This window comes from Mya arenaria, chromosome 6 (assembly GCF_026914265.1).
Source record: "Mya arenaria isolate MELC-2E11 chromosome 6, ASM2691426v1".
NCBI classification, from domain to species: domain Eukaryota; kingdom Metazoa; phylum Mollusca; class Bivalvia; order Myida; family Myidae; genus Mya; species Mya arenaria.
This window is the reverse complement of record NC_069127.1, coordinates 23,986,458-24,010,101: the sequence shown is the minus strand read 5'-3', so window position 1 is coordinate 24,010,101 and position 23,644 is coordinate 23,986,458. Positions and strand designations below refer to the sequence as shown.

General features: G+C 36.1%; 2 protein-coding genes across 7 annotated transcripts in view; one reads left to right on the top strand and one right to left on the bottom strand.

The window, feature by feature from the left end:
• The window catches only part of LOC128238751 (MORC family CW-type zinc finger protein 3-like), a 37,194-nt gene extending 13,863 nt beyond the window's left edge, over positions 1 to 23,331 (bottom strand). For 2 of the 6 annotated variants that reach the window (XM_052954981.1, XM_052954982.1), the window contains exons 1-10: positions 23,238 to 23,331; positions 12,377 to 12,449; positions 11,463 to 11,595; positions 10,687 to 10,913; positions 9,471 to 9,621; positions 8,873 to 9,011; positions 7,427 to 7,555; positions 6,074 to 6,196; positions 4,677 to 4,774; positions 3,997 to 4,086 (exon numbers count right to left, since the gene is read on the bottom strand). In XM_052954981.1, coding sequence (XP_052810941.1) covers positions 3,997 to 4,086; positions 4,677 to 4,774; positions 6,074 to 6,196; positions 7,427 to 7,555; positions 8,873 to 9,011; positions 9,471 to 9,621; positions 10,687 to 10,913; positions 11,463 to 11,595; positions 12,377 to 12,449; positions 23,238 to 23,267 — 1,193 coding nt within the window. In that variant the 5' untranslated portion in view covers positions 23,268 to 23,331. Of the gene's footprint in view, positions 1 to 3,996; positions 4,087 to 4,676; positions 4,775 to 6,073; positions 6,197 to 7,426; positions 7,556 to 8,872; positions 9,012 to 9,470; positions 9,622 to 10,686; positions 10,914 to 11,462; positions 11,596 to 12,376; positions 12,450 to 13,195; positions 13,228 to 20,264; positions 20,704 to 22,984; positions 23,097 to 23,237 lie in introns of those variants that run through there. The other 4 variants (XM_052954983.1, XM_052954986.1, XM_052954985.1 and 1 more) reach the window with 4 other exon arrangements.
• Positions 20,664 to 23,644, top strand: part of LOC128238752 (uncharacterized) — a 32,726-nt gene continuing 29,745 nt past the window's right edge. Inside the window, exon 1 of the mRNA XM_052954988.1 lies at positions 20,664 to 20,767. Within this exon, the coding sequence (XP_052810948.1) occupies positions 20,749 to 20,767 (19 nt within the window). The 5' untranslated portion in view covers positions 20,664 to 20,748. The remainder of the gene's footprint in view (positions 20,768 to 23,644) is intronic.

Sequence of the window (23,644 nt, the reverse complement as noted above, 5' to 3'; positions counted from 1 at the left end):
TTAAACATAGTAGCTAATAACTGAAACCGTCTTCATCCAATTTGGTTTCATGTCAATTAAAGATGATCTGTCTGCTAGAGTATAAGAAGGTCCAAGGAACAATGGTTGTTTCATCAGTGGGCTGTGAAATGGGGCGGAGGAATAAAGTACTTTGTTAAGATCTTATTAATAAAAAAAGGTTCAAAGAATTTATTGACAAGGTAAGTAAACTCAATAACTGCATATACAAATAGAAGCAGATGTTGAGTTCTTGCACTAAGATGGCGATGAAGTCTGTGTTCTGGTAACATGAAAAAGGTGATCATGATAATATCAACCAGCCAGGTACCTTCTTAATTGCTTTACTTGAATCATGTTTGGTTTTAATTTGGTTTCATTAATTTATATTTAAAATGTCAGTGTTTCATGTCATTGCAAGGCTTTTTGTAAGGTTTATGGCATTCCCCAACTTAAAAAAAGTGAATATTTCGCCCAGTCTTGTGTAAAAATCCCCTTTGATAAAAATGTTCAGCGTATGACATATTTCTTTATCCAAATAGGACCCAAAACAGCCAAAATATATGCATTTTTCCATGATAATATGCTGTCATTAGAATGCAATTGTTATTTTCATGTTACTGATGTTAATGTGATACTCTATATGATTGTGGCCTAATGAACATACATTTTTAAAGATGTCTTTCATATATTATGAAATATGAGGATATCCAAGAATATCCAGTTTGCCGGATCATTAATGTTTTCCAGTAAATTTCATCTTAAAAGGGCCAAGTTCATGTTTTGCAAAATGCATTTTTATGACGAAATAAAGTGTGGCAAATCATTAGGATTGTTAAAACTAAAATACTGACAGCTGGAACCCTTCAACAAATGCTTTGAAATCCACTATCTTAAATAGTGTTAGTAACGCATTTCAACGAAAGGCTTAAAGGTTAAATTATCCCTCAGTTTATGAAATAGCCCACATGGGCGAGGGATTCCGTTGACAGTTTTAAGTCAATCTTTTACTTGACCGTACATGCGTTGCTTCGCTCCCCACTAAAACAAGTTTTCTGTTTAAACTTTGATTGTATTTTTTTCTGCAATTTCAGTATCAACGAGAACATAACTGTAATATATAATATGCATTTCCATGAAAAAAAATGGGGGGGGGGGGGCCTTAATATAGGAGGGCTGCTTTTGTTTGTTGTGAGATTTTATGCAAACAATCATCTGCACTCCTTTGTTTAAGGCTACCAGACATGTTTTCATGGGTTTCAAATTTAAATATTATAACCTGGTTAAAGTTTTTGTCTTATGGACAAACCTTAATACAAAATGTGCCATTGGTTTTTATTTCTTATGTTTCAAATCTTGAATTAGTCCATGTGTTTCAGGATACATGAAGTTCTTGTGCTCAAATTTTGAAATTGGTTTCTGGATTAAAAAAGTACCTGTGTTTAACATCTTACAATTGGTCAGAGTGTCTTTGGATTTAACAGCGTAGGCTTCTTTAGTAACTAGTTACTAGTTACTGACGACTAGTTTATCAGCCTGAAAAACAAATTCAAAACACGTTTAAGATTACGTAGTGCTTGGTTCGAGCAATACTTTGTAAGTGCTTGGTTCTAAAAATGATTGTAACATTATTTCGGAAACATACGTACGTTGCTGTGGAAACAAAACTTAGGGCATACCGATAGGTGTTCATGCAATGTTTTTAAATAGCTCTGTAAACGAAATTGCGTATATTAAGGACAACATTTAAAAATAAATGGCAGTTCACGCTTGGTTCTAAGATTTCCGAAGCACATTTCGCCTCGATTGAAAACTTGTGACACGCATTCCAAATAAACTACAGAACTGTCTAACAAAATATAGGTACCAAATAACGGGGAAAATTGGGCGATGGAACATGGTTGATGTTACGAAATTTAATTGTTTAATTATTGAGAGAAACTTAACAAAAATACATACCGTCTCACTGGGCGCTGCCATTTTTTAATGCTTGGTATCAAAACAATGTATCACGTGATTACCGCCTCTGTCTTTTATGAGACAGATAGAAGAGCCAGCTTTTGACTTTCCTATTTCAACAATGATATGCAAAAAGCAGTTGAAGAAAAAAAATAAAAATATGGAGTTCAATTTGAAATGCAGGAATACCATGAAACAGATGAGTTAGAAAATACGATCACTAGATCAGAGAGTTTGTTCAGTCGGAATTCAGATATCAAAAAAAATCTTGACAGAATGAAGGCGCTGTACTTCAAGCTTGCAGCTGCAAATGTAGGATCTGATCACATTGATGTGGATATTGCAAACATCATAACCTGGGATATACTTGAAGATGAAGTTAACAGACTGCTTGGAAAACTTTTCGAATCTGACGACTACAAGCTAATAAAAGAATGCATTGAACTGTTTCCTGAGAAAGAAAAACGACAGCCATTGAATATCTGCCTAAAGAATCTACTTGTAGAAAAGGAAAATATACAAGAGGAGCTGAGTACAAAGAGCGAAGAAATAGACAAAATGGTTGAAGATATGTGGAATCACCAAAAAGAAATAAAAAATATCGAAAAACTGAAAAATTTAAAAGACACCCTACCTAAAGAAATTGAACAACTGAAAACAACTAATCAAGAAATAATGGAGGCTCTAAATGAACAAAGTTTCATAGTTGATCAAAGGGACCAGAAAATCAGGAACTTGAGGGTAAGATAAGGATATTTGAAGAGAAATCAGCACAACAAAGCACAAGGAGAGGTGGCCTTTTCCCCTCCAACAGGAGATCCGCTCAGAAAATGTCCCACGCATCCAGAAGAGTGCCTATGGAGCCCAGCATAGCTGGATTCACTGGTGCTAGGAAAACATACAACACTACTAGAAGATATAACACACATCAATTATTGCGTCTATTAGCAGTTAGGAAAATGGAAAGACAACCAAATATTGTTTTGCGGACTAGTTGAGATCTGAACGCATATTTTTATCATTAAAGCGATGGAAGAATTAAGAAAACTAGAAAATTTTAGCACCAGAAAAAGGACTGCTGTTCCAGGGTAAAAGTAGTTTAAAAATTATATTCAAACAATGGCTCTCAGCCATTGAACTTTATAATTTGCTTTATGATTTAAACTTTAGTTTAGTTCATTTGAATGTCACAGACTTGTTCATCTCTGAACTGTTCTTTCCATTACATAATGTGAACTCCCCATGCTTTATGCTGTAGTTTATTTTATTTGAATGTCACAGATTTTTTTATCTCTCATCACTTTCAACAATCACCATACCAGATTAACTCTTCTTTCTTGTATTCACCATTTCATTGGTACTTGAGTTGTTACTTGTTACTGTTATTGTTGATTTTTATTCATTGTTGAAAATTAAACATTCCAAAATAAATTTAACTTAGCCCTTATTTTATCCTAGCTTCTTTTGTAGTCTAGAACAAGTAAAAAAATAAAAAATATTATATATAATATTTGATCTTTTTTGTACACAAATAGATGAGCTTAAACTAAACATTCTGAAATTAAGGGTTTTTCAAGCCTGTCATATAAAACTTACTTACCACAATCATACTTAACGCACAAAGAACATGAGCAAACAAAAGTGCCAAGAAGCAAAAGCCAACAGTGAACACTTGTGTTTTTCCCAGTCAAACAGTTGGCATACTTCAATATCAGTTAAAGCCAGATTAATGCGCCTTGCGTTAAACTAAGGTGCATGTGAGTTTGGTATGTGGTCACCAAGCCGGTTAATTTGTTAATATTTACTGCCGCAAAAACAACAGGAAGCTGTTTACACATGTAGACATGGGAGCTTTACTCTTAGTAAAAGGCTGACACATAAATGTACTTTTTGTATTCCAACATCAGCACTACGAGTGGAAGTATACGTAAAACTCAATAATCTTGTGCCCTGTAATTTAACAGTTGAAAAAGTAAACCTATATTTACATATATTTACTTTTAAATATTTATGATAAAACACAGAAGAAAGAGAACTTACGACGCGGGCTGTGAAGCACTTGGATTCTGAGAATTGGTCTTTTCAAAGAAGTAATCGTTTAACTTGCCGCCTGCATTCTGCATGAACGCCCTGCAAAAGACCAACCTTGATTATGGCAAGCATCAATTTCAAGGTTTTTTAGTAAGTACAACATTCATATCCACAGCAAATATCTTATGCTTAAAAGGATGAATCTTATGTAAACTTTCTATTGGTTCAAAATCTTTGTTTAGTTCTTTGTTCAGTACAAAAAGAACAGTGCATTATGCTGAAGAGTTAACTCTCGTGACAACAAATCAGAATCTAAAATATCTAACACCTGAAAGTGGAAACAATAAAATAATCTTATATGAAAAGTTTCAACCATATTAAGCCCGCATGCTAACTGAGAACACCCATATTAACCAGGCCCTATTCTGTCGAAATGTAAACAAAACATGCTTAACTATCTTGTTTCATTTAGCCAAAGTCCTTACTGAAACTTAAATTAACAAAACAAAACGATAGTTTACCAAGACATCAAAGTTCAAAATGAAAATAATACAACTCAAAAAATAGTCTGCTTTATTTGATCATGCTATAAAGGGCTCAATTATTACAGAAATTTGAGCTAAGCCATTCAAGATTGCATGAATACAGTTGAAATAAATTTCAGTCCTGAATGAATATGTGATACATACAGGTACTTGTCTGTGCGGTTAAACTCCTGTTTGTTGTGGATTGGCTCCAAAAAGTTGACCTCCACCACACCTAGCACCCCAACACCATGGGTATTTGCCTGCAATAATAGAGTGACCTGTAAATTGTTGTAAGCTCTTGTGTGTCATTGTAAACACTTATGTGTCATTGTTAGCTATTGTGTGCCATTGTAAACTCTTTTGTGTCATTGTAAGCTCTTGTGTGTAACCTCCTGTGTGTCATTGTAAGCTCTTGTGTGTCATTTTAAGCTCCTATTCTGTGTTGTAAGCTCTTGTGTGTCATTGTAAACACTTATGTGTCATTGTTAGCTATTGTGTGTTATTGTAAACTCTTTTGTGTCATTGTAAGCTCTTGTGTGTCATTGTAAGCTCTTGTGTGCCACTGTAAACTCTTTTGTGTCATTGTAAGCTCTTGTGTGTCATTGTAAGCTCTTGTGTGTCATTGTAAGCTCACATTCTGTGTTGTAAGCTCTTGTGTGTCATTGTAAACACTTATGTGTCATTGTTTGCTCTTGTGTGTCATTGTAAGCTCTTGTGTGGTATTGTAAACTCTTGTGTGTCATTGATAGCTCCTGTGTGTCATTGAAAGCTCTTGTGTTATTGTAAACTCTTTTGTGTAATTGTTAGCTCTTGCATATCATTGTTAGCTATAATGTGGTAGTGTAAGCTCTTGTGTGTATTGTAAGCTCTTGTGTGTCATTTTAAGTACTTGTGTGTCATTGTAAGGTCTTGTGTGGTATTGTAAGCTCTTGTGTGTCATTTTAAGCTCCCGAACGGTGTTGTAAGCTCTTGTGTGTCATTGTTTGCTCTTGTGTGTCATTGTAAGGTCTTCTGAGCTCTTGTGTGGTATTGTTAGCTCTTGTGTGTCATTGTAAGCTCCCGTACGGTGTTGTCAGCTCTTGTGTGTCATTTAAAGCACTTGTGTGTCATTGTAAAGTCTTTTATGGTATTGTAAGCTCTTGTGTGGTCATGTAAGCTCTTGTGTGTCATTGTTAGCTCTTATGTGGTATTCTAAGATCTTGTGCGTCATTGTAATTTCTTGTAAGACATTTTAAGCTCTTTTTCGTCATAAGAAAGCTGTTGTGGTATTATAAGCTCATGAGCAGCATTAGAAAGCTCTCGTTGCATTGTAAGATTTTGCCTAGCATAAGAAAGTAAGTGTGTCATTCTAAGCTTTTGAACTGCATTAGGAAGCTCTTGAGGTCGAAAATGTTTGTTTTTCAAAAATGCTTTTTAGGATAATATTTCTTGTAATTTCTTTCATTCAAATAGACTTATATTATCTGATGTTCTAGAAAAGTAGATATCCATACGCGGTTGACATTTAACACATTAAAGAAACTATTTGAGTGATATGTAGTAATAACAAAATAAGTTACCTGTTTTTGACAGCCGACTCTCTCATAAGCCCTGATTAGCCTGTTCTTGTGGTACAGCATGAGGCCGTAGGAATCTGGCTCTTTGTTGTTCGTAAATCCAAATATCAGCTTTATAGGTTTGTCCTGGAGTCAGCGGTCAAGGTTTACTTTTCCCTGATCTTTATTTTACAGCCCTTTAACAATTTTGTATAGATTGATAACTTGCAAAGTGTTTAGTAGAATTATTTTCACCACATCGATATCCCAGTTTCCAATTTGTAACTTGAATTCAAACATGCATTACAAAATCATAAGTAGGTTATTCAACTTTTACAACAGGAGAGCATGGGAGTGAAGGCCAACGCTTGTCTGTTGTTGTTTTTTGTCAAAGAGGCATAACTCAACAATAAGCCAGACCAGAATTGTACTTGCTGTACATGGGTGTATTATCAATCACAAAAAGTGTGACAAGTTTCATTTGAATATCTTAAACAGTTATTGAGCTATAGCCAAGGTTCAAGCTAAACCTATGCCCCCGACACCAGGGCTATGACAATATCTCAACTTAAAAAACAACAACAACAGGCCAGCGTATAAGATGATGTTCTAAGACATACAAAAGTGATTGTTGACTCAACACACACATACTGGGTTGCTTCATAAGAAACACTTTTCTTATTTTGGAAAACTTTGGTTTTAAATTCAATCCTTTCAAACTGATGTTACATAAGTCGCGAATTACTAGCTGCTAAATGACATTCTGCACAGGGAGTACTCCAAAGACCTTCTACTAAAGGCTCAAGGTACAGAGTGGTCTTGTGGTGTAGGTGTCCGTCTCTCATCTGAGAGGTCCTGCATGTGTTCAATCCCCAACAGAGTGGAGTGGTCTAGATGTATAAATGTCAGCCTTGCACCTGTGAGGTCATGGTTTGATCCCCACCAGGGTGCGGTTGGTCTAGTGGATTAGGTGTCAGTTTCTCATTCGAAGGTTGTGGGTTCGATCCCCACCAGAGTGTGAGTGGTATAGATGTGAAGGTGTCCATCTCTCATCCAAGAGGTTTAGGGTAAGATCTCCACGTTGATAGTAATCTAGTGGTATAGATGTCTATCTCTCATCTAAGAGGTTGTGGGTTTGATCCCCACCAGGGTGAGAGTGATTTAGATGTAAAGGTGTCCGTTCTCTCACCCTAGAGGTTGTGGGTAAGATCCCCATGCTGAGAATGAGAGTGGTCTAGTAATACCAGGGAATAGTTTTCTTGACAGTCACAAAGGATCGGTTTCTGCTCAGAAAATAGATTGAGAGCTATTTTATATTCCGCTCTAAGCTGTCTTCACAATCATGCTTATAAATAAAGGCAAAAGGCTAAAGGATACAAGCCATGTGGGTTTGTAGACATCCCTCTCTGTTTGTGACAGACATTTACTGATGAGTTTTGTATGAACCTTGTTTCCTCGTAGCATGATCTTCATACGCGGCTTCAGGTACAGTATACTGCAGTATTGCTAGCAAATAAATGTACATACATAATTATAGCTTTTTTTCGGACTTCAATTTAACAGTTGGCCCATTACCAATGATAATCAAAGCGCTGATAGCGCCGCATGAACAGGGTTTTATACAGGTTTTCACCATTATGATTCACAATCATGTGTGTATTAATAAGGTGATGATTATTTACATAAAAAATGGAATTCAAGAGGAACGATAAATAGATAATATGCAACGGCTGGTGAATTATTGAAACAGCATAGAAACAAACTCCACCAAGCCTTTCTCCCCGTAAATGTATGGGGTTTGATAATAGAAAATGAAAATATAAAAATGGGTGAATGCTTGTGCTATTCCCAACCAAGAAAATGAAATATATACTAATCAAACTTTACTTATTAGCAAGAGTTTGCCTATGTTTGCCTTGTTATTCACATAACAACTTCGAAAATACAACAGATTAAAGAGAAATAGTTTCTTATTTAAAATGATGAAAATTAAAATAATTGATTTTAAACAATTGTAAATAAAACACCTAAAAAGTTATTAAATCCGTGATATTTTCTCCTATTTACTCCAAACCAGCAAAAAAAATTAACTCAATTCATTTCAATGAATTGCCATTTTCAAAAATAAATACACAAACATACGTCTATGCGTACACTATAAAAAGTATATTAAATAAATTAAACAAAATAAGTCTTGAAAAATCTTTAATTTCAAAACTGTTTTTCCTTCCTTGTTTATATGGTCAGCAAATCTCTTCTATTTCTATATCGTCAGCTAACTCGTCAGCACTTTAGTACGTGCCTGTCAAAATGGTGTGTGTTTGTTATTCCAACGTGGGCTATCACGTGATGTTTTAAGCGGGGAAACTGTGCGATCATTGAGATCAATGTGTCACGTGATGGAATGATTAAAATGGATATTGCGTTATGATTGCTTCTTGCTTTGTCAAATCTAGCTCGGTTATTGGAAACACAGCTGGCAATTTATATCGTCCGCACTTTTATCAAACTATAGTTTAGGTGGTAAAGAGGCAGACGACACTTGTTACTATTAATAGGCATTTAATGATGTGAGGGTTGAGTTTGTGGCTACACTGAACAACCCTGTTTAAAACCTATACTTTTTCTGAAATATGGAAATTAAATTTTAAAAATTGTTTTGAAAATACTTCTTAAAGAAACAAACGTTATCAAATAATGAGTAAAAACTGGAATAAAACTGGAAAGTAGACAATGTTTGGCCTCTGCTTTTTAAAAGAAGAGGGAAAGCCCCAACCTTGATCATTGGTTAGAGAAATAAAATGATAAAATTTGAGGACTTACCCTGAGTGAGCGTCTGTACTCCGGTGAGTCGTTGTAGACAGGTCGGTTGATTGTGGTGAGATCTCTGAGTGGCGTCTCGGGGTTCCGGATGTCATTCTTGTCAGAGCTGAAGTCCAGCTCCAGGTTACCAAACCTGTCTCTGAGGTGGGAAGAAAGTACATGTAAGAAACGGAAAAGAAAGTACATGTCAGCTCAGGATTATGTCACTTCCTAACGACGCCCGTCTGTTTCTTTTGTTTTACAGTTTAAGCAAAGACGTAACTCAAAAAATATCAAAGTATGAGCTATGGTCTTGCTGTACATGGGTGTATTGTCTCTGGCAACATGTATGCTCAATTTCATTCCTATAGCTTGAAATCCCTGTTTAACTTAAGACCTAAGTTGATCTTGGTCATAAATCGAACTTATCATGGTCATATTTTCCTGTTGGTGATTTTTTGCAACTTATACAAGTTTGTAAATTGAACTTTAGCAAGTATTAAAATGAACTCAATGTTGAAGAATTTAGAAAAATAAACTAATTGCAACTGTTATAACACTTATACAGTCATTACTCAAATCTTTTAATGAAATGACCCCTGGAATTTATTAGCCATACTTCTTTAAGTTGAAGATGATGATGTGTGTTCCTGTTCTATTTTTCTCGAGAGCCCTCAGCTCACAGAGGATCCTTTTCTCTGTTTTGAAAACCGAGTAGGAGAGAATGGCCTTTAGGTTTATGTCACTCTCCGGGCTAGGCTTGCGGATCACTGGCTGGAGTCAAGGATTCATATCAGAGAACATTTAAGTCATTTATGACCCTGTCTTTATAAATTGAATAAATAATAAAGTAAGAAAAATGCTTCTATAAATTAAAAAATATACAAGGCCAAGAAAATACTGTTTATCCAATCAACAGTACAACCACAATAAGTATCCTAAATATATTCTTAAGATGCTGGAGACTGAATAATACAATGCCTGTATTTCTTGCTTAATATTAAGGGATGGATTAACCTGGCTGCTGAAAGGATGAAATAATTTTGGCATTCAGATTCAGGGGGCATATTAGGCCTCCTCATGGGGTCAAAAGGGGAGAGGCACCCTGTTACATAAGCAAATCTAGCTTTTTAGAAGCACTTTTGAAGGCTATCCTGACTTCAAATTTGAAGCTAACTAGAGAGTCAATACTATCAATAAATAAAGTAACATCCAAAAGCAACCAGTGATCATTTTTGAGGTTTTTTTTGTCGCTGGAGCCATTACATCCATGGACAAATCCCATCCCTGATATTCATGTATGAAGATGTTGTTGATTTTCTTGAGTTGTAACAAAAGCAAAGTAATGCATTTAGTATTGGGAATCAGACCAAATGATTGAAAGTTGATTGATGAATGATTAATAATAGAATATGTATTTCCATTTCTAGTTTGTCTTCAGTTCCTAAAAAATCTTTATGTTTTGTCTGATACATTGTTTTATTCCTTTTCATATAGCCTGGTATAGCGTTTTAAAGCAAGTATCAATTTTGTAAGAAGCGAAACTTGGAAATGGGGTGGTATTCATAATTCAATATGCAAATTAAGTCAATCTTATTGTCATGCATTATTGATTTCATTCGTGAACTGTACAATTCATATCATCCAATCTGATTAGATAAATCGCTCTTAGATCTAATAGACCTATGGTTTAAAAATGGCGGTTTAATAGGGATATATTTTCAAAATCAATAACAAAAATATCGCTTCCAAAAGTCGCCGATAGTGGCTTTTTCGATCCATTTTCTATTATAAATGAATTGAACATTACAATGGCTCCAATGACATAAGGATACACTGGTTTGTCCCACTTATGTTCCATGTTACTATGGGAACCAACACTGAGTCAGCTCCAATGGCCTTGAGGTATGTCTGTGACAGAAATCCCACACTGGTCGACCCCATACACCGTGTGAACACGAGCGCATCTGTACCCAGCCGCATGGATCCGGACTTGAAACCATTACCATAGTAACCGATAGGGCTGACCTTACCCACTTGAACCTTCTCACAGAAACCAAAGCTGGAATAAACATCAGTACAAGCAAAATTATCAAGGGCAAAAATAATAATAGTGACCTTGACCCCCACATACCCCAAATGCAATCTGAATTAATGTCTCCATGAGAGATTGCTAAATGACTAGGCATCACTTTTCCACGTTCCTTACTGAAGTTATTGAGAGAAAACCTTTTTTTTCCCATTTTTAGTTAAAGGTCCTTGACAAGATATGTTTGTCAAAGTATGCCCTTGAGTACCTATTTGTCAGAAGCATATGGTCAATTGAACAAAACTTTTACTTGTTTCACTGACCATTCAGAAACGGTAATCACATCATTTAACAGTAAAACAATTTTGATAAGTTTGTGGTCTGTTTGTGGTGAATGTATTTGTGTATTTGGTCTTTATATCTTTGAGTCTCCAGTTCTAGTTGTTGTTTAGGCCCTTGCCTTGTGCCCATAAAATAAGGTTTATTTTTTAATTTTTCTCTACTGGCATTGACCCTATAGCTTTTATTGTTAGTTATTGTGTTTTTGTTTTGTTTTATTATTATGAATAATGCAATCCGCACCTGAGCATCTTATGCAACTTCTCCTGGCTCATGCCGTTCCCATCATCTACAAAGGCAAGACATTCAGTTGTCCCGATCACCCGCTTGTCGATCCTGATCTCGGAGGCATTCACATCAGGATCATACGCATTGTCTGCAATTAAAAGGAATTAATTTCATGAAATTCAAGCTGTTCCCCTATTCCAAGGATCTTACCAAACCATTCTCATTTCAAGTTAAAGTGATTCTGTCAGTAAAGCAGCGTTGTTATTTTTAACGACGCACTCTTACTCCTAAATAAGATTTACTACAATTAATACAATTGTTTTCATATACTTAAAAGGACGAATAAATATAGAAAATGCAATGGTTCTAATGAATTATAATGAGTTTTATTTGAAAGAAAGGTAAAGAATACACAGTATTTCAACCTTATGAGACGATAGTTGATCACAGTAAATCTTTTAGCACTCACCAATCATTTAATATTTTTGCATTTTCAGCTATTAAATACCGTGGTCTAGTGGTAACACACTAATCTGTCAATCCAGGGGTCACAGGTTCAATTCCCCGCCGCTTCACTTAAAATTACTATTCATCTTCCAGGAGGGAAGTTAAATGGGTGTCCAGTGTGACAGTGCTATACACTCGTGCACGTTAAAGAACCAGGGCAGCTATAATCAGGGTTACATTCAGTCTGTGCACTATGCTCCAAAAACCTAATATGACTAACAGTATTATCGTAGCACTGCCTGAATGGGCTTTGCCTGAGTGCAAGTATAAATAAGCTTACACAACCCACTGCCCTGAAAGTATTTTAACAGTGCAGGGATCGAAGACTTTGACCATTGTAATAGAAATTTAGTATCTAATGTTGAACTTATATAGTTTAACTAAATTATTCAAAATAAAAACAGCCCCCACCCCAATTTTACCAATAATTTCTGCCACAGCAGAGAATGGCCACGTATGACTGGTGCTGTTTCCATGCAAGAATGCAGGTGACACCTGAAATTTAAGGATTACAAAATTTATCAAGTTGAACATGTCCAGGAAAGCCCTAAAATAAAACAGATGTTACAAATCATTTAGCTTAGAGATTGAATGATTTGAGGCTTCATACGGAAATAGAATATTATAGAAATAGTACTATTGTGGGATTTTTTTTATTGAAAGTGTAATTTGCTTCCTTAAATAACCAGTTTTCAGAATAGTTTAGAAAATTAACAATTGTGAGTTTGTTTTTTTTTCTAAAAACTAATTTGCTTTGTTTGAACCAGAATGCACAAAAGAAAGTGTGAAGACCCACACAAGAATGCAAAAAGTTTGAAACAGCGCCAGTAATACGTTTAGTTGGCTGTAACCTTTGTATTATTCTGAGGATACATAACCTGATATAATTTCTCACTCGTTATTTTAGCTTTGTCAATAAAGTTCCTTTGTTGAATTTCTCTTGTTTAATCAATCAGTGGCGTGGTGGCAGCGGTCTTCTAAGCAGCTGAGGAAGTTCTTCAAGGATGGCAAACGCTCGCGCACCGAAACAATGGTGGCTTACGAAGCGGGAGACGATATCATCGTTCGAAGCATGGCGACAGAACTTACAATATTCGTTGTCTTTGGACGTCAACTTCGCACCATTTCTCGTTGATGATGTCATTTGGCAGGTCAAAACTAGAACTGTTCACTTAGGAGGTCTACAGGCTGACCCTGAAGATCACCCAAATCGAAGAACAGCAGCATAAAATTGCACTCACCTTGAGTTAATGCTTGGGCAAATCGCTCACTTTTGTCCTGTAATTTCAAGAAATACTATTGTCAAAAACTCAACATCAGTGCAATCTGTGTGGCAATCCATCCGCCAACATTTCGGTTTTCAAAACTCTGGCTCGCATTTTCTTGAACTAGGTGATATCCGATTGGAACCAGAGGAACGACCCGAAGATCTCTTTCAACGTTTGACCAGTTTTTTGAGGACAACCTTCTTCGCCATGATGGTGGAATACGACATCACGATGCTCTTCCGGAGGAGGATGAAGAAATGTCTCCAACGCTTGAAAATGTCATTGTTTTACTATGGCTGAAATTGATTCATCCTGCCTTACCAGCTTTAGTGAAGCAAAAGTATGGCACAGAGCTGCGTTTCACGAACAATCGCCTCCATAAGACCTGAAATTTCGCAGGCACTTGATAGCCTTTTAGATGAGGTACGCTCAGTGCAAGAATCAAAAGTTCTCTTGCATTCAGTAGTAAAATGCAAATTTCATCAAAACAAAATCAGTTCAAAAGAACAGGCCCCACTTGTCCATTGTGCAAACAGGCTGGTAGAAAATACTTTGATCATTATTTAACTAAATGCAAGTTCCTTCCTGAAAATGGCCGACTTTATATTTCAAAAGCTCGTGTTAACAGAGAAGAAGACGATGAGACATTCGAAGAGGTAGATGACGAAAGCCACACTCTAAGGGTTTCTGAGTCTTCAACGTCTCGTCGAGTCACTACTAAGCAGTCTCCCACTCTGAAAATATTCTACTCACATAACCCTCTGGCCGTGACACTTGATACTGGCGCTGAAATCAATATGATTAAGCATTCATTAACAAAAACTATTGGTGCCCCTATAAAGAAAACCAAGCAAAGTGCATTACAAGCTGATGGTGTGACTCCCCTGTCAATTGTTGGAGAAACGCATATTACATTGTTACGTGGTCAAATCCCATTGACATTAGAAGCTATTGTTGTTGACCAACTTGATGTTGAAAATCTTAGGGGCATGCCCTTTATGGTTCAAAAATCACATTGCAGTTAGACCTTCAATCCAGGAAATTCGGATCGCTGACCGGGAACGTGTATCTTACAGTCCTTCCCAATCATAACAGAATGTAAGGTCACAGGCATTTGTTTTGAGGGCGTCATCTAACAAAACAGTAGTATGGCCTGGAGAGTTTATTGAAGTGGTCTTGCCCAATGAAATAGATCCTGATTTTCAATTAGTCATTGAATCACAGATTGAAAGACCAAATAAGGCTAAAGGAACCTGGTCAAAACCGCATATCGTTGATGCTGTTGCTGGTAGGATACGCCTGTGTAATGATACCATACAACCTCAGGTCCCTGCATAGCATGAACACTTCTGTCGGGCAACTAGTATAACTCAAGCTCCAGTCTCCATCAATGATAAGGTGAACATTTTTAATACAGTGAAAAGAGCAGGCCAAAGCCTCTCAGTCACACGTCTAGCATTCGTGTTGATCCTGACGATACTGTTGATACATGTGTACGGAAAAAGTTTCTTTATGTTTAACCTTTTTGCTACTGAGCATGTTTCTGTAGCTTTTTGCATATATATTTACATCAAAGGTATGAACTTGTGTTTGATCAGTGTATTACAGGCTACAATGGCTTTGTAGGCCCTCTCGAAGCTAAAGTTAATATGGGTCCTGTATTGCCTCCTCAAAGAAAAGGTCGTGTACCTTTGTATGGCAGAGACAAATTAGTTGAATTACAACAAAAATTTGATGAACTGGAATTGAAAGGGGTGTTTAAAAAACCAGAGGACGTAAATGTATCAGTAAAATACTTAAATCCTTCTTTCTTGGTGAAAAAGACTCAAGGTGGTTTTCGTCTGGTGACTGCGTTTGAAAATGTGGGAAGGTACAGCATACCTCAACCGTCACTCATGCCAGATGTTGACTCAACACTTCGTACTATTGCTCCATGGAAATACATTGTTGTGAGTGACTTAACTAGCGTTTTCTATCAAATACCCCTGGCCAAGGAGTCTATGAAGTACCGTGGAGTTGTTACCCCATTCAAAGGTGTGAGAGTGTATACAAGGTCAGCTATGGGAATGCCTGGATCAGAGACTGCACTTGAGGAGCTGATGTGCCGGATTCTTGGAGACTTGCTACAAGAGGGGATAGTTATCATACTGGCTGATGATCTATTCTGTGGAGGTAATTCTCCCGAAGAGTTACTCACTAACTGGAGCCGTGTGCTTGATGCTCTTGAAAAATCAACTTTGAAGTTTTCTCCCTCAAAAACAGTGATTTGTCCTCGTACTACAACTATTCTTGGTTGGACATGGACTCAAGGCAAAATTTCTGCTAATCCTCATCGAATTGCTGTACTGTCAACTTGTCCACTTCCTAAAACAGTACACGGCCTTCGGTCATTCATTGGTGCATACAATGCATTGAGTCGTGTTTTACCCAACACTTCCAAATACATCTCTCCTCTTGATGAAGGTATTGTTGGTTTATCATCAAATGACAAAATCACATGGACAGACGAGCTCTCATTCTCTTTCAAACAAGCCCAAGAGGTCTTACAACATCATAAGTCTATTGTGTTACCAAATTCTTCAGATCAATTGTGATTGTTACAGATGGATCTGTTACGAAACATGGTATAGGTGCCACTTTGTACGCAATGCGACATGGACAGTTACTTCTTGCCGGATTCTTTAGTGCAAAATTCAGAAATGACCTTGAGCTTTGCATTGCAGTTGTGCGCATGAATACTAGGATCCGAAGTTCCGGTTTGTCTGCAAGTGAACTTCTCACTCAAAGAGACCAATACACTAATGAACAGTTACCTATTTTGGATCGTAACATAATAGTAGCCAAAGATCAATCCAGGAACTTGAATAATAAATATAGTGAGAAATCGAAATTCAAAGACAAGCAATCCAAGCAAACACAAAGTGTGCAAGTTGGTGACATTGTTTACTTGTACAGTGATAGAGACAAAGTTCATGGAAGAAGCCGGTACTTAGTAGTACGAGTCGAAGACCAGTGGTGTTACGTTAAAAAGTTTGTGAGTGAACAGTTACGCTCTTCCTCGTACAAAATTAAGCTAACTGACTGTTATAAGGTTCCTAGTCAAGTTTCCGAACTACCACTTAAAATACCCATGGATACCAATGTTGAAAACAGCGAATGCGAATCTCCATCTCCAGTTCTACCAAAGCCTCCCCCCGTTCCAGACGCGATCAGTAACCCGTATAACTTAGGTTCAGGCAGTGGTGAATGTAATGAAGCTCCTGAACTTGCTGGTTCTTTTAACCAGAAGCTCCCTGAAGTTTCCGACAATGACATTGACTGATCCGAAGCATGTGTTTCTGACATTTCTCGTCAATATCCAAAGAGACATCGACAGGCTCCTCAATATTTAAGTGATTACATGTGATAAATTAAAACAAAAAGTGATTCGAAGGCTAGTGTATAAATGTGTATGGTTATGACAGTTAGTATGCATCAACCTTTAAGCTGGAAAATGTATGGCATATGATTGATAGTTATGTTTGTCTTATATAAATGTGTGAATATTGTTTAAGCATTCTTTTCACAGTTACTAAGTAGTTCTTTTTTAGATTGTTCCTCTCCGTATCTATTGGAATATGTATAATTACTGATTATCAGTATTATCATTCATCTTGTCATGTTGTTTTTCTTTTGTTCATTCGTGTGTTGTTGTTATTTTTAAGTATCATCATTTAAATTTAAAAAGAAAAAAGAGATTGCGCCAGTAATATGTTTATTTGAATGTAACCTTTGTATTCTTCTGATGGATAGAAATTGTAAGTAAATTCAAATACCTTGGGATTTTATTCACCACAGGGGTTCATTCAATGAAACTGATAAAATGCTAGGAGGCCAATCACTAAAGGCTATTTTTAAAATATACTTTTTTTTAAACTTATATAAGTTCGCCGATATTTCACCAAAACACATTCTTGGTCTTTTTGATAAACTTATAACTCCAATTCTCAACTATTCAGGTGAAGTATGGGGATTCAATACTGGATCTCAGGTTGAGCGCACTCATTTAGCATTTTGCAAAAGGTTGCTTGGCGTTAAAATATCAACGCAAAATGACTTTATTTATGGTGAAACAGGAAGATTAAATCTAATAAATGGAAGATATTATACTATTATTAAGTATTGGTTAAAACTGTGTATGTACGGAGATAACAAATACATTAAATAAGCGTATAATATGTTAAAAAAAATCACTTGATGTAAATCCTAATAAATCGGGCTTCGAAAGTGCAAGTATTACTTTCCCAGTTAGGGTTTTACGAAGCTTGGTTAAATCAAGGAGTAGGGAGTACTAAATTATTTTTACTGCTAGTTAAACAAAGATTGCAAGACAATTTCGTCCAAAATCTAAATGCAACTATACATGAATCATCTAGGTCAATGTTTTACAGAACCATTTTCTGTTTTAAGTTTAGCGAGTACCTCAACCTAGTAAACATACCAAAATACAGAAAAGCTCTATCTAGATTACGCTTGTCGTCACACAGGTTAGCTGTGGAAACTGGAAGGTGGCGTAGACCAGAAAGTTTACCATATCACGAACGCAAATGTATGAAATGCGGGGTATTGGAAGATGAATTTCATTTTGTTCTGCAATGCGATAGTTATAAAGATATCAGAAAAAATATATAAACAACTACTTTTGGAATAATCCAAGTTTCTTCAAGTTTATGCAATTGATAAATAGTGAAAGTTCAGCCAAATTAAAAATTTCTTGCCACATTTACTTTTAAGGCTTTTGAAATAAGACGTACGTCATTTAGTATATGACTGACGTGCTTTTACCTAATACAAATTGAATCGAATACATGTTGTCTCTCCCGACATGAAATTTTTCCATCAAGTATATAAGTTTCATATTGCTATTTTGAATATATTATGTTAACTTACTATACCAGATGACATCTTGCTGTACCAGTATATTATTATTATACTTTGTTGTTAATTCTGCTATGCTATGGATCTTGTCAGATTTGTTTGCATAATAAAGTCTTCTTCTTCTACATAACCTGATATAATTTCTCGCTTGTTATTTTAGCTTTGTCAATAAAGTTCCTTTGTTGAATTTCTCTTGTTTAATCAATCAGTAAGTTCTCCCCCCTCCAACAGTGATCACAAAAAGAACCGGCTGCCAATCAAAATGGACGGTTCAGATGGCAATGGGCTCAATTCAAAGTTGGAAATATAAGTGAATAATAAGTAGAATAATTACGAGCTGGTCGGTTAATAAACTCGTCGAGATGGTCCAACCAAAACCTTTTGAGAACCCTGCTCCAACCCTCTTAAAGAAAGACTCTTTCCGTTAGAAACCGTAAATCTTCAGGCAAGAGAATTTACTAGCATCCGGCCTGCAAATGGCTGTCTATGTGAAGAAAAAACAACCTGGTAGAAGTGGCTGATAATTAGTTTTTGCGGGCAAATATTTATTTTTACAATTGTGGTACAAAGAGATTAAAACAATGTACAGGTTGGACTCTTTTTGAATAAAGCTATTAAAGCTAAATATATCTATCTTAGACAAGTTAGGCTTCTTTTCAATGAAAAAAAGTTTGAAATTGAACAAAACTATTTTTGTTTCAAAAGTGCATGACTTAGGGATGATGATGCAAACAATGGTTCAAATTTTCTTACAATGAAATATTATGACCACAATAAGCCCACTTTATGCGCCTTGGGGTAGGGAAGTGAGATGAATATTGTTTACCAGGTATTTTTGTACTGTTCACTTTCATTGGCAATTTATGTTTGTTGTAATCTCACATTCCTCAAATTAAAAAAAACACAACTTATGCATTTTTTTTTTGTTCCAAGACATTTAAAGGTGAACCAAAAGTATTTTGTCATTGGGTTTATATTTGTAACTGATTGAAATCAAGCAAGTAAATGATTTATTGACTTATGAAATAAATGTGGGATCAGTGAAAAAACAAGAGCTGTCAAATTATGTAACGAATGCCCCTGAATGTGACATTTTTCCTTTGAACAATGTCAGAACATAAAAAGGGAAGAAAATAGCAATGATATATATGTATAAAGCAAGGAATGTTTATGAACAAGTGGATTATATAAAAAAAGTTTTGAAACATCATGTATTTTTTTTCATTTTCAGGATCAAGACAGATTTTACCCAACTGAGGCCACAGGCAGCTATTTAAAGTAAGCCAGGGCCAGTGGCAGCTGTTGGGATCTGCATCATACATTCAAGTCTCTGTGATATATTTTCGTCAAGGTATACCCCTGTCCAAGTTACCAGTACAGTACAGAAGACCACTAATCAGCACAAAATTGTCGAAACATTATAGAAAACAACATCCCCAAGCGGATATTAATTATGACAGTTTGGCGGGAAAATTAACATTCTGTACATAATTCTGCTGTCGTCTGCACTTATAATAATCCGACCTAATTGGGCAGTCTGATTTGATTTATTAGCAGCTTAATATAACTAGAAGATAAACTAGATTTTACAAGTGAGAGTTAATATTTCTTCTGTATCTCAATCAAAAACACTGACACTTTGATTACACTCTGAACCATGATGTATTTATGAGTATTTTCCGAAAATCTAAAAATAGTAGCAACAAATATCAAGTTTTTGTTTACATTGTTTTCATCATTGTTTTTTGACTGGAAATTAAAGGAATAAGACATTCTACCGCTTTTGAACCCAATATACCGCTTTGTCGACCTAAATCCTCCGACCTGATTGGGCAGTCTGATTTGATTTACTAGCAACTGCACTGAATATAACTAGAATATAAACTAGATTTTACAAATGAGAGTTAATATTTCTTCTGTATCTCAATCAAAAACACTGCCATTTTGACTACACTCTGAACCATGACGTATTTATGAGTTTTTTCCGAAAATCTAAAAATAGTAACAACAAATATCAAGTTTTTGTTTACATTGTTTCCATCATTGTTTTTTGACTGGAAATTAAAGGAATAAGACATTCTACCGCTTTTGAACCCAATATACCGCTTTGTTGACCCAAATTTACCTCTCTGTCGTTGCCAAAGGTTCACATGTCTAATAACACTGATTATTTGGTACCCAGCTAGTAGATTAGTCAAAGAGAGATAACCAGGAACCAGGACCCATTCGGAACTCCTCGGCCATTTTTTCGAAAACAACCTCGGATGTATGCCGGTACATCAGTTGAAGAAGTCCGTAAATTTTTGAATAATATCATTAATTAAATGTAGTGTTTAAGAGTTGTATTCATTGCTCTCAGTTTAAATTGATTGCCAGTGAAGTGTATTATTGCAAACATGATTAAGATTCCCAAGAGTTAAGTCATAAAGTTTAACAACTAATTCAGATTACTACGCGATCTATTTGCAGCGGACTTAAACGTACCACTTTTTGAGTATGTAAACCGTCCAAATACATCCGAGGTTGTTTTTGAAAATAATGGCCGAGGACCTCCGAATGACCAGGACCAGGAAAGAAGGGAGACAAATCCGAGGCATGAGGCCAGGAGCATGCTTGCTGTAGTTGAAGGTAAAAAGCCACTTTCTAAGTAAGCTGAAAGTCACCACATAATACTCCGAACTGTTTGATTTATTAGCAGCTGCACTAAATATAACTAGAATATAAACTAGATTTTACAAGTGAGAGTTAATATTCCTTCTGTTTCTCAATCAAAAACACTGACATTTTGACTACACTCTGAACCATGACGTATTTATGAGTATTTTCCGAAAATCTAAAAATAGTAACAACAAATATCAAGTTTTTGTTTACATTGTTTCCAGTGGCGGATCCAGGATTCTCAGTTAGGGGGGGGGGGGGGCTTAACTTCTGAAATTGACTTCTGTTGGCCGCTAAGGCCCCCATGTGTTTTCATGGTAATTCAGGGGGTCGGAGGCCTTCGCGACGATACTATGGAACGCCGGGGCTCAATGCTTCTTGCGAAATGCGTTATGCAAATGCTATATATAGAACAATAGTTTCATTTTCGACCAATCGAATGGCCGGGTACGGAATTACGGAAGCTCGTGTTATGTGAAATCTAAATATAGTAACACCTCCTGAATAACGGATTTCCTTTGCATCTCGCATTTCGCATGAAGCATTTTAAAAGCATTTAGCATCTCGCATTTTGCACAAAAATCATTTCCCAAAAAGCATTTCGCATATGGCATAACACAATCAAATTGAATCGGACGAAATATTGTGCACGTTCCGAACTGCTCCAGGCAGTGAAGGGGATGTAAGACATAGGCTACTGATACTGCTACAGAAATATTATTATACGGTGGAAGAAACGATACTCTTTCTAACCTAGCGCGTTTACAGCAATATACAGAGTTGCACATCTTGCTATTCGCAATCTTACTGACTTTCTGGCATATTTTCTCTAGGACACCTCTTTACTTTACCGTTTCTGAATATTATATTGTATTGGTGTGTTTATATATAGTATATATTATATATATATATAACAACGGTAAAAAATATTGAATCGAAGCTTTTCGCATTTCGCAAAAATAATTTCGCATTAAGCAATTCGCAAAAAGCATTTCGCATAAAGCATTAAGCGTTTTGCAAAAAACATTAAGCATTATGCAAAAAGCATGAAGTATTTCGCATTTCGCAAGAAGCATTGCGCCCCGGCGTTCCATAGTTTACACTGTTTTTACAAAGCTTGAACTGCGAGAGACACTTTGTAACGTAGTAACGCCGTTAAGCTGATCGTCACCTCCCTATAGATCAAGTTTTTTTCCCCCGCATAAATTGAAAGACCTTGGTAAAATTGAAAAAGTAATTCATACAGTTATTGGGCAAACTTTAATGTTTGTTCAGTGACACCGAGTGAAAGTGTCTGCTTAAAGCAAGAAGTCCGCTGAATTCTCGTGTATTTGATCTCTTAAGTTAATCTTGTTCCATATTATCGGATTTGGTGAAAATGTTACTGGATTGCTAAACGGTTTGGATACGGATTAGACGCCGAGTGTCGAATAAAACCAGAACATATTTTATTAAAATAACTGTTGTGTCCGATATTCCCCGCATGTATTTCAGCCGTCCGATATTCACTACAAAACTACGCATGTGTCCGATTGAACGGCGTTTTACTTCCTGCGTATAGCCGTTAAAAAGGATAGCCAAACGCGAACACATTCTACTGAATACGTCATAATAGATAATTTAATCGATAAGAGCGTTCCACAACGTCTCAGACCAATTATGTTTCGTAAGAGTCCAATGTGGCCAAATAGATGTTCGATACAACCACGGTAAATCGAGATCTATTTTTTTGTGTGGAGCAAATCATGACCTTAAAAGCTATCTACAATGATGGAACGATATTAATAATTTATACATATACTTGGAAAATTTTAGAGGGGGGGGGGGCGCGCCGGGTCGCCCCCCCCCTCTGGACCCGCCTATGGTTTCCATCATTGTTTTTGACTGGAAATTAAAGGAATAAGACATACTACCGCTTTTGAACCCAATATACAGATTTGGAGACCTAAATCTACCTCTCTGTCATTGCCAGAGGTTCACATATCTGATAACATTGATTATTTTTGAAACTTTAAAATCGAAACTAAAAGTAAATTTTCCAAAAATTTGACTGTGCTGATTTTCACCGAACATTATAATTCAAATCGAAACTAAAAGTAAATTTTCCAAAAATTTGACTGTGCTGATTTTCACCGAACATTATAACCGTCCAAAACAGAAATTTCGTTTGTCAAAATGGAAATATACCTGACATGTCCGACTGTCCGAAGGAGCACCCTAATCAATACCAGTCAGAACTGCGTAGTAAACTGTTAATAAAGTTATAAACACAAAATAAATATTCCTGTTTTGCTTTGCCCTTTTCTCCGATGTGTAGAACACATCATGCAATCCAACTGTTTACTTTTATAAGACATATATGCATGTCTAAGCAGTAGTAAAGACTACTGCCAATACAATTTTGAAATGCAATGTAATTAGAAAAGTAAATTTCATTTACCAGCGATGTTTTGATGAATTCATTCGCCATTTTCGCAGTCGATAATCAATTGTATACACCCCTACAGTGAGCACAAACTAGCGACCGATAGTAACGGCCCAATCGTAACAACTAGGCCGTCTCCGGCAAGTTTCGAGATAGGCCGATTGAGTATTAAGTATAAAACGTCAGTACTATTTATATATATTTACACCTCAACTGCCATTACTTAAATGAACTGCCTTTCGGCAATTGCGTTTATCAATCGATGAACGCAACATCCTCGGATATGTTCGGATCGCAATTCATCGCATTTTTTCGATCTTGTTATTGTTAGTATTGTGTCAACAGGTGCCGTAAAATATGAATAAACATTTAAGAAAGTGTTAAGTTATTATATTTTAAACGTTTTGTTGTCAAAAGTGTTT